The 18,049-nt window shown below is 36.8% G+C and overlaps 1 protein-coding gene across 1 annotated transcript in view; it reads left to right on the top strand.

The window, feature by feature from the left end:
* The window catches only part of ror1 (receptor tyrosine kinase-like orphan receptor 1), a 140,246-nt gene extending 122,402 nt beyond the window's left edge, over positions 1-17,844 (top strand). The window contains exons 5-9 of the mRNA XM_051111560.1: positions 8,879-9,006; positions 9,812-10,129; positions 10,212-10,457; positions 12,768-12,979; positions 14,139-17,844. Coding sequence (XP_050967517.1) covers positions 8,879-9,006; positions 9,812-10,129; positions 10,212-10,457; positions 12,768-12,979; positions 14,139-15,575 — 2,341 coding nt within the window. The 3' untranslated portion in view covers positions 15,576-17,844. The remainder of the gene's footprint in view (positions 1-8,878; positions 9,007-9,811; positions 10,130-10,211; positions 10,458-12,767; positions 12,980-14,138) is intronic.
* Positions 17,845-18,049: the final 205 nt, after the last annotated feature.

The following is an 18,049-nucleotide window of genomic DNA, read 5'->3' as shown; positions in this document are numbered from 1 at the left end:
AGCACTGTTTATGAGCAAAAACATTCCAAAACAGGTGGATTGGTGAGTTTTGATATGAGAGGACAACAGGGGATAGAGTTTTCACTGGTTATTATGAATTATGGACTGATATTTTGGCACAAAGTGATGGTTTAAAGTTAAAATGCCTTAGTGATAGATTTGTTTATTACAAACACATAGCTTTTTACTTTGCAAGATGTTAATTGATAGACAGGAGTAGTGTGGATTACTTGTGGATTGTTGTATTTTTATCAGCTGTTTGGACTCTCATTCTGATGGCACCCATTCACTGCAATAGATCCATTGGTGAGCAAGCGATGTAATGTTATATTTCTAAAAATCTGTTCCAATCTGTTTCAAACAAACTCATATACATCTGGAATGGTCTGAGTAAGTACATTTTTTAGTTAAGTTTTATTTTGGGGTGAACTATTTTAGTATTTATTGTAACTAAATTCTTTGTGTAAATGTAACTTGTAAGTGTATTTTTCATAGACAAGCTCTCAGAAGCAATGCAAGATGGAGAACTACATGCAAATTGTGTTTTTCACCAATTTTGTTGGTTTGTTTGCACTGTTACCTAGTTAGCATAATTTCTTTAGTGTTTCAGATGCTGACACAACGCAGACAAGCGTGTGCAAACAAACACCGCTGGCACAATTCACTCTTTGTTTACTCCGCCTAATCACTTGTTTTGTGACACCTCAGCTGGTCAGTTCTATTTGTTATTGAATGATCAGTACACATTGTGGTTCAGTGAATAGAAAAACAAACATGGACTGTTTTTCTCCATGTACGTTGTCACCTTTCGGCCTAATGGGCTCCTAAGAGCTTGACCTTTCTGCCCTCCGTTGTTTAGCAAATCACTCAACTGCACATTGTATAAGCAAATCATCTGCGGGGGTTATAATACACCCGTACAGCCAAACTCCAGATTATTTGTTTCAGCAAAAGCAGTTGCACCCAGTGGACGTGGACCTTTAAATTGAGAAATTGGAGCTCAAGGCTTAGCGTTGCTCTCAGGAGATGTGATGTGGTCAGATGGAGTGTGGAGTGAAGAGATGGGCTGGATAAACTTTTGGGTTCCTAAAGTACAGATCATAGATTTAACTGCAAATCTAATCAGTCTTTTGTCAGATGTTGATGGATACAAAGCTGTCAGGATACCAACAAAATACCAATGATATTTCACAATGCTTGATGCTAAATTTTTGACAGTGATGTGAGCACTTAATATTTAAGTTAAATATTTATAAAAGATGGCATGGATCTTTAGATGTTTTTTCAGTGAATTAATTTTTTCATTGTCAAATAGATGAGTAAAGTCTGAGAACAAACTTTGAAGTTGGCTTGAGAAAGCCAAGCCTGAACGTTTGAAGCAGTTGTAAAAGTTTGAAGTTTGAAAGTTGAGATTAATGTCGATAGCATGTTGCTATCATGAAGTAGCATGAAGTAAACATGATTTACCGTGTTGTTAGCATGTTGTCCAAGCATAGTCATTAAGATTTGCTACCGATAAACAGCTTAAACACTCTGTAACGGTGTTGCCAAGTCCGCAGGAATTGGGCTACTCTAACATTGTTGCCACGGGTTGTTTTTCATGTTCGCGGGTTGAAGCGACCCCAATAACTTAATATTTAGCCCCTGGAATGCTAATTTGACCAGGGGAACCTTGCCAAAAAAATGGTATTTTACCCCCCGAAAGCAATTTTTAACGGGGAACCCCCCTCAAAATGCTATTGGGCTACTTTTGGGCTAGTTTTGAGTAGCAGTTTGGCGGGTTTTGGTGTGAAAACCTGGCAACCTTGCTCTGTAAGTCTAATTGTTCAGAAGTTTTCACCCCCTCAGTGATAACCTATGGGATTTTGGTAGTTTTGGTAGTCTTCTTTAGAAAAGTTAGAAAAGATTTAACAACCTGATTCAGACCAGTCTGAAGATCTGAACCGAGTTTGGTGGTTGTAGCTTGAAAGCTCTAGGAGAAGATACATTTCAAAATTTAGCCTCAGGAGAAGTTTAAATAGCATTTCAGGAAGTTGTCTTTCGCAAGCCAACTTAATTATTCGCTCTTAGCACGATTAGCATGTTGTCCTAGCATAGTCATTAAGCTTTGCTAGAGATAAACAGCTTAAACACTGTAAGTCTTATTTTTCAAAAGTTTTAACCCCCTTAATGAAAGTCTATGGGATTTTTGGTAGTTTTGATAGTCTGGTTTACAAAAAACGAAAGCTGGATCAGTTAAAAAAAGATTTAGCAACCTAAGTCAGACCAGCCTAAAGGTCCCGACCAAGTTTGGTGGTTGTAGCTCGAAAGCTCTAGGAGGAGATACATTTTAAAATTTAATCTCAAAAGAAGAAGAAGATTATGTTTTGAATAGTTTTCTCTTTTTCTCTTGTTAATTAATCAATAAATAAAAAATAATGTAATAATTGTTAAATAAATAAAAATGTCAATACTATTAAAGATAGATTTTTTTAAATCTCTGCTCAGATTACGTGTCTAGTCTTTGACTATAATTTGCATGCCCTGTTTCTTTCTGGGAGATCTCAAGGGTCACAGGGTTGTGTCCTTTGCTTCTGTAATAGAGGCTGCTATTGTGGTAGTGTAACATGAGGACTCTTTCCTCTTTTTCTTCATGGCTCCTAATGAGAGTCCCTCGGTGGCTGTCTTTCCCTTCCTCCCGAGATGCAGTCACGGACCACAGGCCCCCCTGTATCGGGGACAAACCAGTCCACTGTTACCCGTATTCCCCCCATTGTTAAATATACTGCCATTGACCCATGTCAAACATTAGCTGTAAACCTGACTGTGAATTGTATCTCCTCTTTTTTAAAAAATCCTTCTCAAGGTCTTCAGTCTAGTCCTCATTATACAAGATTTTATGTGTCTTACATCTGGCATACAGAAGAGTCTAAAAAACTCAAAAACTGTGTGTGTGCAGATACATAGCCAATGAAACACTCTATTTTACAGATTCAGGCAGTTTGCCCGTCTTCACAAACTCTACTCTGGAATGCCCTCATACTTACAGTAACAACAAAGTTAAGATGTTTTGGAAAGTGTTTCATCAAAACATCACAGATAATATGGACATTAACATTTATAGTGCATGAAATGGCAAGCTCACAGTCACAGAGAAGTGATATGCAATCACTATTGTTGCTTTCATGCTACACAAAGTATCTGAGATGAAAATATTGAGTGTTTGAAACTCCAGAGGTGCATGTAATAATTTTATATGAGTGAATAAAATATGACATGAATTTGGATGAGATCAGAACCTCTAAGTACATGCATCACCGTTGAGCCCATAAAATATTAAATAGAGGTGATCTAACGCAAGAGTTTAGGAGGGATCCTTTAGTCATGGAAAACAGCCTTTGCATGTTTAGGGATAAATCTGTCAAAAATATAGTGTGCTTCTCATATACAAGCAGAGAGAGGGCAGTATGTTATTTCAACTAAACATGAATTTTCAACATTATTGTACAAGAGCCTGCTGTAGATTTAGAATTAAAGAAATAGTTCACCCAAAAATAAAAATTGTTTGAAAATGAAAAGTCAAAAATTAAAATTTGCTGAAAATGTAATCATTCCCAGGCCATCCAAGATGTAGATGAGTTTGTTTCTTTGTGAGAGTCCAAAACTTATTGTCCAAAAGTTTTAACCCCCTCAATGAAAGTCTGTGGGTGGTTTTGATAGTCTGGTTTACAAAAACCGTAAGCTGGATCAGTTTTAGCAACCCAAGTAAGACCAGTCTGAAGGTCTGACCCGAGTCCAGTTGCTTGTAGCTTAAAAGTCCTAGGAGGAGATACATTTTAAAATTTAGTCTTGGAAGAAGAAACTGCTGAAGTAGCATTTCAGTAAGTTGGCTTTCTCCACACAACCTATTTATTTGTTGTTAGCATGATTTAGCATGTTGTGCTAGCATAGTCATTAAGCTTTGCTAGTGATAAACAGCATAAACACTGTAACTCTTATTGTCCAAAAGTTTTAACCACCTCAATGAAAGTCTGTGGGCGGTTTTGATAGTCTGGTTTACAAAAATCGTAAGCTGGATCAGTTAAAAAAGATTTAGCAGCCCAAGTAAGACCAGTCTGAAGGTCTGACCCGAGTCTGGTTTCTTGTAGCTTAAAAGTCCTAGGAGGAGATACATTTTAAAATTTAGTCTCGGAAGAAGAAACTATTGAAGTAGCATTTCAGTAAGTTGGCTTTTTCCACACAGCCTATTTATTTGTTGTTAGCATGATTTAACATGTTGTCCTGACATAGTCATTAAGCTTTGCTAGTGATAAACAGCTTAAACACTGTAACTCTTATTGTCCAAAAGTTTTAACCCCCTCGATGAAAGTCTATGGGATTTTTGGCCGTTTTGATAGTCTGGTTTACAAAAACCGTAAACGGATTCAGTTAAAAAAGATTTAGCAACCCAAATAAGAGTCTGAAGGTCTGACCCGAGTTTGGTTGCTTGTAGCTTAAAAGTCCTAGGAGGAGATACATTTTAAAATTTAGTCTTGGAAGAAGAAACTGCTGAAGTAGCATTTCAGTAAGTTTGCTTTCTCCACACAAACTATTTATATGTTGTTAGCATGATTTAGCATGTTGTCCTAGCATAGTCATTAAGCTTTGCTAGTGATAAACAGCTTAAACACTGTAACTCTTATTGTCCAAAAGTTTTAACCCCCTCGATATGTAGAGAAACTGTTCAGTCCATTTTCATTACTTTTCTACAATCTTTCCAGTCCTTTTATAATCATTTCATACAGATGAATCCAGTTTTCCATTTGTGTGTCAGTAACCAATCTTTGCAGTCTAGTGTACAAAAGTCCCTCAGTGGACAAACAGATGATATCAAGCTGATTTTTGAACCAGTTTTGCTCTACTTTACGATCTTAATAATTTCCGTGATGTTTCCAGAACTGGAAATCACATGTTTTCCATGATCATGGGAGTCCTTCAAGTGAGCTTATCTACAATTAGTTTTCTTAATGTTGGCCAGGGAATCTCTTGATCTTGTAATGGAGTAAGTGGAAATATCTGTTTATAAAATCAGTCGTCAGCAGTCAGATCTTCTTATTTCCAAATCACATTTCTGCACACTAGGCTTTGGGATTCCAGAGCATCTCACTGTTCATACTGATCAACCTTTCTGCTGCTTAACTCATTTTTAAGTGGAGCAGCATATGGCACAAGAGAAAAAAAAGTGTAGGAAACGTCTTAGGAGGTGTTTTTGACTCCTTAATGGATAGAAAAGGAGGGAGAGTGGCTGAAGAGATGGAGGAGGCTTCAGGCCAGGCAGATTGGAGATTGTTTCCGGATGGGAATATCTTGATATTTTTATTAGACTCCAGGGTATGTGCAGTAACACTGATGACACAAATCCATTCTCCTTACCGTGTTAGTATGCAGCACTGACATCTTCATGAGCTTAACTTCTTAACAAGGCTCCATCTTATAAATCACAACTTTGTTTGGGCCAAGATATTAATTTTAGGGCATCTGGCTGACCTCACTTCACGTGCATCAAACAGAGAGAGGTTTGATGGTGAAATAGCTGAGTTCCCATCCAGGACAACAGGCAAAGATCTTCTACTGTTGTTTGGATTTTATTTTTTTATATTTTTCCCAATTTAATATCTTCAGATCATACTGGTTATCATATCTTCTGGAGTTTATATCTGTGGAGGTCCATTTTCACCACATAATTTTACAAATGCTTTGATAAAAAATACTTATGAGAATGAAAAAGTCAAAAATATGCAATACTAAATCATAAGTGGGAAATAAAAAGTCGAACATACTGTATGACAAGTCATAATTGTGACAGTTATTTTTTAATCATAATTAGTATATCATAATTTCATTGTTTCGTATCATAAGGTTCATCTCATGATTTAAGCTGTTATAAATGTTTGTCATAATTTAGACTTTTTATGTCATAATTAATAAATATCACAATTAGTATCTCATAATTTCAGCATTTCATATTATGTTTTTGTTATCTCATGATTTAAGCTTTGTCATAAATTTGACATTGTATGTAATAATTGTGACTTAATGTCTCACAATCTAAATTTTAGTGTTGTTTTTTTCTTACGTGGTGGAAATAGGCTTATTAAAAAAGATAATTTTTAATAACATAATTAGTATCTCATAATTTCAGCTCTTTATATCAAAATTTACTGTCTCATAATTTTTAGTGTCATATTTTTTCCGTTTTTTCCGTACATGGTGGAAATAAGCTTATTTAAAAAGTTAATTCTTAATATCATAATTAGTATCATAATTTCAGCATTTCGTATCATAAGGTTCATCTCTTGATTTAAGCTGTCATAAATGTTTTATTTTGACTTATCTCATAATTTAGATTTTTAGTGTCTTTTTTCTCTTTTTTTCTTACATGGTGGAAATAGGCTTATTTAAAAAGTTTATTTGTAATATCACAATTAGTATCTCAATTTCAGCATTTCTTATCATAATGATTTTATCTCACGATTTAAGCTTTGTCATACATATCTGTCATAATTTTGACTTTTTATGTGATAATTATGACTTACTGTCTCAAAATTTAAATTTTTAATGTCATTCGTACATGGTGGAAATAGGCTTATTTAAAAAATGAATTCTTAATATCATAATTAGTATCTCATAATTTCACCATATCATAGTGATTTTTTTAACCTCAAGTTTATACTTTGTTGTAAATGTTTGTCATAATTTTGACTTTTTATGTCATAATTATGGCTTAACTATCTCATAATTTTGATAGCAATATTGTATTTTTGTGTTGTATTTTTTCTTTTTTTCTTACATGGTGGAAATAGGCTTACATAGAAATGTCCACTTGATTGCTGCTGTCAGTAAAACAAACAGGAAATGCCAAATAATAAGAAACTTCTTAATAAATAAATCAATCCAGTTTAGTACAAAGTGTTTAATAAATGAATTAATGCTTAATAAAATATACAAAATAAAAGTCTTTTCCTCTGTGTACTCAAAAAGTAGGGCCCCTTTGTATAATTGTTTGTGGATAGTTTTGGCTACGCACACTCAAGAATAGGACACCCTGAAGGATTAAACATCCATCTTTAACATATCTTTAACATCTTAAACATAATGTTTAATGGGCATTTCTCTCAGGTTGATTTCTCTGCTACTCAGCACACAGGGGAGCATTTTTAGACCCCTCACTCCTTCCTCTCTCGACTCAATAGGTTTAACAGGAGAGTTCGAGAATCCTGTAGGAATTCCGAAATGTGCTGGAACCGAAGAGCATGTTGAAAGCAAATCATGTTTTGTGTGTGTGCTGAACAGAAGACTGAACTTTCTCTTGTTCTCTTCCTCATTACATCACTGTCACAGATCAATTAGCACAGTTTGAGTTGCGGCTCACACTTTTCCTGTAATTATCACTCGCTTTCAATTGGCACTGAAGAGTAAAGAAATGCCCTGGACTTCCTTCTGTTTACACGAACCACAAGCTTTGTGAGAAACGCATACATATGCGCTGGAGTTTGTTCATGTATGGGAAGAATGTGAGGGAACGAGAAAGTTGAAAAAAGAACAAATATTATGCAAAAATAGGTTGTACTTCTCCACAACAACTGTTCCTCCTTGTCATTTAGCTTTCTGTGGGTGGCCACAGTTACCAGTGCATTCTCTTGTGACGCACATGCTGGAGAGCTGTGAAACTTTTCCAGTGTCTGTCACTGTGCTGGATTCCTGCGCTGGCCTGAATGAGCACACTCGAATTTAGATTGAACTGTTTTTGCATAATACTCGACAGGACAAATTTTTGAATGGGCTAGTTCTGTCATTAATTACTCAGCCTCATGTCGTTCCAAATCCGTAAGACCTTCACTCATCTTTGGAACACAAATTAAGATGTTTTTGATGAAATCCAAGAGCTTGCTGACAATGCATAAACTGCAAGGCAGCTGACACATTCAAGGCCCAGAAAGGTAAAATAGTCCATGTGACATCAGTGGTTCAAGTGAAATGTTATGAAGATATGAAAAAACTTTATGTGTGCAAAGAAAACAAAAATAACTTCTTTTACCTACATGTCTCTATGACAATTTCGTTCTTTTATTTTTGCTTTCTGTGCACAAAAAGTATTCTCGTAGAGTTGTAAAATTATGGTATACAGTACATAATGCAGACTACTCAGTAAATAAGTTAGTATTCCTTTCCAAACATATCCATACTGAGTGCTAATGTCTGGATTGACGTTTGCACCTCAGACACTGCTTTGACTTTCAACCTCTGACCTTTCACAGGCCTGCTTTTCATTAACACCAACCATTTTAAATGATTCCGATTTTGTCTGTTTATTTGAACTGTTCATAACCTGATCATTGTTTTCTCTCAATTTATCTTTTTACATGTTATTAATTCAGATTGTTTTGGTTTACCGCACTGCAAATCACTGCCCAGTCTAGCAGTGACTCAGTCTTTGCTTTCTTCTTATAGTGTATGGATGACATACGCTTTTGCGAGAACCACTCGTTCATATGGTTTAAATTACAGGGTATGACATGCAGACACAGAACAAAACGTCTTTTTTGTTACTTATGATATGTTGAATGCTTCAAATGATATATCCAGGTCTGTATTATATACTATTTGAATGTATTTTTCATATGTTTGATTTGTATTGTATAGGCTGATTAAATACACCAGGTTAGTGTGCTTTTGTGTAATACAGTAGCACTTACCGCCCTCTAGTGTTGAAGTTGAAATTAGAACATTACATAAATTCCACAAAAAAGAAACTACAATGCTTTGATATAAGGCAATGTGGGCTGTATATGTTTTTTAAGGCCTGCTAAACTGATTTACCATGATTAACATGCACATTTCATGTTTGTTTTGTTTTTAGAGAGGATTTTGACGAGGAAGGCTTCTGCCAGCCGTACAGAGGGATTGCGTGTGCCCGCTTCATAGGAAACAGGAGTATCTTTGTGGACTCGCTGCAGATGCAGGGCGAGATTGAGACACAAATCACAGGTGGCGCTTTACAAAAACATTTACTTCTCAGTACTTACAAAAGACATTTCAAAACAATTATACTGTACAGGCTTCAACCGAAACGCAGCTGATAAAATCAGTCTGAAGCCTTAGATAAGATAGCTTTTGCAAGCTAGGCTGTGTTTTTTGGACATTTACGATCATCATAAATCATGACCACTTCCAGAACAAAAATGTACAGATAATTTACTCACCCCCTCGTCATCCAAGATGTTCATGACAAGGGTGTGAGTAAATGATCTGCAATTTTTTGTTCTGGGAGTGAACTTATCCTTTAACAAGTAGATACCAAGCTATGTGAATATAGTAATTCTTCAGGACCATCTTATGTATCTGCCATATTACAAAATGATACCATCACTATACTGTAGTACCGCCTACCTTCCTTTTTTCAAGAGAGAAGTTATGTAGTCTGAGAGAGTTTAAGGTTTTTTCAAGGCTATATCTTGGTATCATACACACATGGACTGAACTGAGCCTTTCTTCAGTTTTAAATTTGAATTGTTTTTTGTTTTCTATGAGAAATTTTCCAGTTGTAGCCATTTTAGATCACATAGGCATTCACTGTGGTTTCCTCTCAAGAGTGAGCAGTCAATTTGTTTTTGAATCACATAGCTTCTTGCGAAACCACAACAATTCACCAGAACTTTGCTCCTTTGTTGTTTGTACATAAGATATAATTTCACTAGACATTTATGTAGCTTGTTGAAATCCACAATAGCTTATTCTTGTTTTAAATTCTGAAGGAAACCCCTTTGTAAAGTCTTGTTTTTGTTTTTTTCAGCTGCGTTCACCATGATTGGCACCTCTAATCACCTGTCAGATCGCTGCTCCCAGTTTGCCATCCCTTCCCTGTGCCACTTTGCCTTCCCCACATGTGACCGCAGCTCTGGCATGGACAAACCGCGGGACTTGTGCAAGGACGAGTGTGAGATTCTAGAGAATGATCTGTGTAAGACAGAGTACATCATCGCTCGCTCCAACCCTCTCATCCTCAAGCGCCTCAAACTGCCCAACTGTGAAGACTTGGCCGCTTCGGACAGCCCCGAGGCTGCCAACTGCATGAGAATAGGCATCCCAATAGCTGAGACCATAAATAAAAGTATGTATTTTGTGTAATTATTAAGTAAAAAGATCAAAATGTTGTTTTATTGAAAAACTAAATTAATTCTGTTCTATTTTAGGCCATAAATGTTATAACAACAGTGGTTCGGACTATCGCGGGACAGTCAGCGTAACTAAATCTGGTCGTCAGTGTCAGCCGTGGAACTCACAGTACCCCCACAGCCACACCTTCCTGGCCATGCGTTACCCGGAGCTCAACGGGGGACATTCCTACTGTCGCAACCCTGGCAACAAGCACGACGCTCCCTGGTGCTTCACCCTAGATGAGAGTGTGCGCATGGAGCTCTGCGACATTCCTCCATGTGGTGAGTTGCACTGCTTATATGGACATATGGCTGTGTTCAGAATAGCATACTACATTAATACTATTTCCATAATATGCAGTATGCAGTATGAGTCCCGGTAAGATCTACCGAATTTGCCAGAATGAACTATTGCACAATGCAATGTACTATAAGGATTGTTTATAGGCCTGTATTATTATAGTATTTATGAAAAATTTTGATATTGTTTTCATTTTATACTGTATTTATTAGGGGTCGACCGATACGTGTGTTTCAGGGCCCAATGCTGGCCGATAACCTGGTGTAAAAATGAAAATTAATGTTAAAATTAAGAATAACAAGGGCTCTGACAAAAAACTTTCTTTAAATGCTTTTGAATTATTTTATCAGCAAATCAGTGAAAATGACCGATACCGATAACCATAAAATGCTTAATATCGGTGCTGATATTTGGCCAGGCCGATAATTAGTCATCCCCTAGTATTTATGAATAGCTTTAATTTTTAATTTTAGTTTTTATTACAGTTATTACATTCGAATTTTAATTTAAATGTAAAGTTTTTAAGTTTTCTAATAATATAAATTTTATTTCAGCTTTATTTTAATTGTAAAAATAATATATATATATATATATATATATATATATATATATATAATAGTTTTAGTTTTACAGTACTTGACCTCCCATTTCAAGTGTGATGAGAACAATAAATATGGCTTAAAGTAATATAAGCTACAGTTTTACTTTTTTATTTTTTATATTTTTATTTCATAGGACTGTAAAAACATTTTAAAAAAAACACAAATTGAAGTTGATAACTTGGCATCTCTCGCTGATCAAACATGCATGTAATAAGGACAATGCATGATAAAATAGAATGTTTTAGATGCAATTTTAAAAATTAGTATGTGTTTTCATAGCTGATACCGATTATTACAGATCAAATAGATCGATAACCGATATTTTGAACCAATATGTATGTCTTGTGTAAAAATTAAAATTATTGTCAAATTTAAGAATAACAAGGATTTGAAAATGACTGATATGGTACCGATAATCATAAAAATGCTTAATATCGGTGCCAATAATTTTCCTAGTAGACTCCTAGTATATATATATAGCTTCAATTAAGTTTTATTTCAGTTTTTATTACTGTTAGTAGCAAGGGCAACATATGTAATTATTTAATATGTAATGTAAACTTTTTTTTTTTTAGTAATATACAATACATTTTATTTCAGCTTTATTTTAATTTTAAATATATATATATATATATATATATATATATATATATATATATATATACACTACCGTTCAAAAGTTTGGGGTCAGTACATTTTTATTGTTTCTTTCTTTTTTTTTTTTTTTTTAAGAAATTAATACTTTTATTCACCAAGGATGTATTAAGTTAATAACTAAAAGTTTATTAAAAGTTAATAATAAATAATTTACATTGTTATAAAATATTTATATTTTGAATAAACACTGTACTTTTTAAACTTGTTATTCATGAAAGAATCCTGAAAAAAAAAAAAATCACAGGTTCCAAAAAATATTTGGCAGCACAACTGTTGATATTATCCAACATTGATCATTCTAATAATAAATCCGCATATTAGAATGATTTCTGAAGGATCATGTGACACTTAAGACTGGAGTAACAGCTGATAAAAATTCAGCTTTTCATCACAGGAATAAATTCTATTTTAAAGTATGTTAAAATAAAAAAACATTATTTTATATTGTAAAAACATTTTGCAATATTACTGTTTTTTTTCTATATTTTTAATCAAATAAATGCAGCCTTGATGAGCATAAGAGACTTCTTTAAAGACTATTACAAGTCTTACTGACCCCAAACTTTTGAACGGTAGTGTATGTATATATATATATATATACACACACAATACATATTACTTAAAGTAATGTCAGCATTTTATTTTTGCTTTTTATAATTGATTGTTTCATTGGACTGCAAAAAAGTTAAAATAATTTTACACAACATTTGGTTAAAAATGCTAAATATTTTTTATATTGATAACTGGACGCCACTCTCTGATCAAACATGCATGTAATATGGTCAGTCCGTGATTAAATAGAGTGTTTCACATGTTTGATATGTTAAAAATTAGTATGTAGTGTACAGTATTTTTTCAGTATGCAGTATTCTAGTATTAGATTCAGAACATAGACAAACATGGATAATCTGTGAAAGATTTTACTCCAAAACACATTTGTAATGAGCACTGCCTTATCTTGACAGCAAATGTTGTTATAACAGAATTATCGTATGGTTTTAGTTTATATATTTATATATTGATTGTCCTCAGATTTACCCAAGCACGGCAGCAGCAGCAGTATGGGGATCCTGTACATCCTGGTACCGAGCGTTGCTATACCCCTGGCCATTGCCCTGTTGTTCTTCTTCATCTGTGTGTGCCGAAACAACCAGAAAGCCTCACGTCCACCAGCCCCACGGCAGCCCAAACCGGTACGCGGCCAGAACGTGGAGATGTCCATGCTCACAGCATACAAACCAAAGGTGAGATATTACCACTAACAGATCATTTATGAAGGGGGATCTACACCACAACCTGCTTATTCTTATTCTCTTACTACCCACGGGTAGATGTGGTTAAATGCACTGAAATAAATGTTGAAGTCACGTCTAATTGGCTTGCTTTAGTGAATCGGGTGCTAAAACAACATATACATAAACATTGCTATTATTGGTTGTGTCTATTTTGATTTTTATTCCTATGCTTTTTGTCCGTTGGAGTAAGTGGGGCATTCTCATAATGTTTGAATTAGTGTGCATTCCTGGGTTAAGGGCGCTGCACAAACAGGAGGCAAAATGACAGGATGAGCATATGGAGGCAATCTCTTTCAGGCCTGGAGAGGAATCTAAATATAATCATATTGTTATCATTCCATTTAGATCATTCAAAGCAGATTCAAATGAGATTTTCGCTTGAAAATAGTTTTTCCTTGTCTTTTCGTTTCGGTTGATGGTTAGAGAGACATTTTTACAAACAAATATTTTGATGAGATGATAGTAGTTCCATTTAGTTCCAGTACTAATCAGACACTCTGAAGTGCTGTTTGTATCTGTAACACACTGAGACTTCTCTCAGTCCCAGCTGCAGTCCAAAGTTCAGACTAAGGTCATACAAAGGTCACCATTCACTCAAGTAATATCCAAAACAGGGATGAGACATGTTTAGCTTCAGGCAGAGTTGACGCTAACACAAAACATCTGCTTTGTTCAAAGAAAGAGACTCTATCTTTTATTTGATGCTATTCATTTCTGGGTCGAATGTAGCTGTGACCTTTTGTCAAACTTTTTATTTCCTGTTTCATGAGCCAGAGTCTTACATCTTACATCTATAACATGCATATAGGGGCTAAAACAATATAGGGTCATCGTGATTGTTATGTAAGTGGTTAGACAGCTTCTGCAAAGTACATAAATGTACATGACAGTGTGAATATTTTGAGAGTAAACAGAGGTTTTATGCATTTCTGTGGTCAGTCGTTGAGGTTGTAGCATGTCTTGTTTTTCAGCAACAGAGTAAAAGCTTCAAAACAAAGCTATAACAGTTGACAACAGTTTCTTTATGGATTTAAAGTAACAAAAAAGTATCAAGTATGACTCACAAATTCTTTGTACTCCTACTCTTCTATTTCTTTCTCTTCTGTAGAGCAAAGCCAAAGAGCTTCCTCTGTCTGCAGTGCGCTTCATGGAGGAGTTGGGCGAGAGCAACTTTGGTAAAATCTACAAAGGCCACCTCTACCTGCCAGGGATGGAGCAAGCCCAGCTAGTGGCCATAAAAACAATGAAGGACATCTCAAGTGCACAACAGTGGGGCGATTTCCAGCAGGAAGCATCTGTCCTGGCAGAACTTCATCATCCCAATGTGGTTTGTCTCCTGGGTGTCGTGACCCAGGAGCAGCCTGTCTGCATGCTTTTCGAGTTCCTAGCCCAAGGGGACCTCCACGAGTTCCTCATCATGCGCTCACCCCACTCAGACGTGGGCTGCAGTAGCGACGAAGACGGTACCGTCAAGTCCAGCCTCGACCATGGAGACTTCCTCCACCTGGCCATTCAAGTCGCAGCCGGGATGGAGTACCTCGCAAGCCATTTTTATGTCCACAAAGACCTTGCGGCAAGAAACATCCTGGTTGGTGAGCAACTTCACATCAAGATCTCCGATCTTGGCTTGTCGAGAGAAATCTACGCCTCGGATTATTACAGAGTCCAGCCCAAAACGCTCGTTCCTATTCGCTGGATGCCACCAGAAGCCATGATATATGGAAAGTACACGACAGACTCTGACATTTGGGCGTTTGGTGTGGTTCTGTGGGAGATCTTTAGTTTTGGTCTGCAACCCTATTATGGTTTCAGCAACCAGGAAGTGATGGAGATGGTGCGGAAGAGGCAGCTCCTGCCCTGCCCAGAGGATTGCCCTCCTCGCATGTATGCACTGATGACCGAGTGCTGGCAGGAGGGTCCCGCTCGACGGCCGAGATTTAAAGACATCCATACCCGACTACGTGCCTGGGAGGGTCTGTCCTCTCACGCAAGCTCCAGCACACCATCTGGAGGCAATGCCACCACCCAGACTACCTCTCTGAGCGCCAGCCCTGTCAGCAACCTCAGCAGCCCGCGCTACGCCGGTTACATCTATGGAGCTCCGCAGAGCATCCCACCAGGACAAATCGCAGGCTTCATGGCAGCGCCGATGCCTCAAAACCAGCGTTTTATACCTGTAAATGGATACCCTATCCCAACAGGCTATGCTGCCTTCCCCGCTGCCCATTTCGCTCCGGCTCAGGGCCCTCCACAAGTGGTGCAGCACTGCCCTCCGCCAAAGAGCCGGTCGCCCAGCAGCGCCAGCGGCTCAACTAGCACGGGTCACGTGACAAGCGTCCCCTCCACAGGCTCCAATCATGATGCCAATACACCTTTGCTTTCTCATTGTGTCACTCTGACGCCCATGACCGTATCGGGCGGCACAATGCCAGTTTTTGGACATATGGCACAGAAGGCCATGCAATTAGACCCAAGTCAGGCGGCGCTTCTGGCTGACACTAACAGACTGATCTACAGTGAATCCATCATTACTGCCGATTTGTGAATACGTTTTTGTCTTGTATATTGATTTATTGAATTATTAATATTTTAATGTTTTTTTCTTTCTTGTAAATATGAAATAGCCTGAACAAAATGCGAAAGTTTATATTTTAATGTTGTTTTATAAACATGTCTTAAAGGAAACTTGTATATTCACATATTCTCTGTGAAGTTCATGCCACTTTTTCGACTTTGTATGACTAAATGTGGCCTTTTTTCAACCAGAACTTTGAAATCAAGCCCTTTCGACAGAGCTGTGGGTTTATCATCAGTTTTGTCTGCTTTTTTACTTTTCGACGACTTCCTGGTAGGCTTCCAAATCTATTAGGGTGTGTTCACACTTGTAGTTCAGTTCATTTGGTCCAGACCAAAAAGGAATATTATTAATTTGGTCCTGGTCCATTTAGCGTTCACACTGGCATTTTTGACAGCGCACCTAAAGATACCGAACCTAAAGGCATAGTGATACATTCACAACCTGATTGGTTGGGTTGAGTGACGTATATGCCATCTGCTTGACTAAACATGCTCGTTGTGTGTATATGATTTTATTTTCAACACCTGCGAACTCACAAAGAGCTCATAAAAGGCACTTTAACTCTTAGTTGCTCCACATTTGCTCTCTGCTCATTTTGTTTTGGATATACCATGTGTTCCCTTCATGATATCATTGCATAGCATCACATCTTGTCATTACGTTTTAAAAGTATTTGGTCCGTGTCGAGTTCATATTTCAATCGAAACATGAAAAGTGTGATCACACCCTTAGTCTCTGTCCCGTCATTGCATTTTGGACTTAAATAGCATTATTATTGCATTGAAATCCAACCCTATAGTAAACGTTCCCAAATTAAAGTATGTGACCATACGTGCCATTTTCCGGAGACACGTTCTGGCCAGGATTTTTATGTTGTCTAAAACAACCAGGTTTTCGATCATGTATCATGTATTATGTATCGATCATGTATGAAAACAGGAAAACAAAGCCAAAACCTGGATATTTTGGGCAAGATAAAATAAAACAGCAAGTAAATAAAATAAGTTATCAAAATCTTGAAAAAAATAAGCAGTGGGGGCGTGTCCTCTGTCTATGCTGAAACCACGCCCACTCACAGGAAAGCTGCTGCCTTACTCAACTGTCAAATACCGCTACAATCTGAATGGATGGCCAAGATATTTTGTACATTACCACAACCAAGTAATATGCATTTATGTCACAAAGGCATAGCTAGTTAGCAAACTGTAGGCTGTAGTAACCAACGGTAAAGACGGTAACTCGCGATTGACCAACTGATTGAACAACTGATGCAAACCCAGGTAGCACATGTACATCTGCAAGATGTCTGTTAAAGATTGCTTGATCTGGAAAGCATCTGCTGTGTACAAACATCTGACAGATGTCTGTAAGATGTCAGTTCATACATTCTAAATCATAAAGACATCTAATAAACGTCAATTTGACATCTGATAGTAAGTGTCCTATAGACGTATTACAGATGAGCAAACACTCTAAAAAATGACTTCCTGATGTAAATGCAGATGTCAAATAGACGTCTCCGTGATGTATTTGTGCTATCAGGGAATGCACTCTAGTTATTATAGATGCTCAGTGGCTCCAGTGTGTCATGGAGCCATGATTTCAGCCCCGACCAAAAATCCTGAACACAAAAACTGTTTAACAGTCTAACTCCACAGTTCAGTCCTACATAGTATTTATAACGTGTTTTCAACAATACATTTCTAACATGTATAATGTGTTTAGAAACAATTCTCTGAATTGCCTTTACATGGACTTTAAGGGAATAGTTTTGCAAATATATATCACTGATATCTTAATATGAGGAAAAAAATATTGCTTTAATTATGGCCACCATATGCCTGCCTGCGTTTTATCATCAATTCAGGCATTTGTACATGTGAGGGAATGTGTTGTGCAACATTCTTCTGTTAATGTGGTGTTATTCTTAATATTTCAACACACGAAGTACACCAGTGCTGTGTTGTAAACCAACAAACCAGTGACTTCTCAGGCAACATTTTGCGTTTCTAAGCTACATCCTAAAACTGATTTCGGACAGGCTTCTGTGGTGTCATAACTGTCTAATTGAGCTGCAGCAAAATAGCAAACAAATATTTAAATACCATAATATTTATTTCTTGCTAGGAGTTAAAGGGATGGTTCACCCAGAAATGAACGTCCCTGGTGAAAAAAAACAGCATATGCTGGTAGGTAGGTTTTGATGCTGGTTTAAGCTGGTCCTTTGCTGGTTTTTGCTGGTCCTTTGCTGGTTCATTCTGGTCTTTGACCAGCAACATGACCAGCATAAACCAGCAAAGGACCAGCTTAAACCAGCATCAAAACCTACCTAACCAGCATATGCTGTTTTTTTTCACCAGGGGTTTTGACATGCACTTACTCATTTTGTGTTAGGCAGAAAATTCATCCAAGTTTGGAACATCTTGAGGGGGAGTTAATTA

This window comes from Labeo rohita, chromosome 6 (genome assembly GCF_022985175.1).
Source record: "Labeo rohita strain BAU-BD-2019 chromosome 6, IGBB_LRoh.1.0, whole genome shotgun sequence".
In the NCBI taxonomy this organism is placed as follows: Eukaryota; Metazoa; Chordata; class Actinopteri; order Cypriniformes; family Cyprinidae; genus Labeo; species Labeo rohita.
The sequence above is the reverse complement of the archived record's forward strand: the minus strand, read 5'-3'. Positions and strand labels throughout refer to the sequence as shown.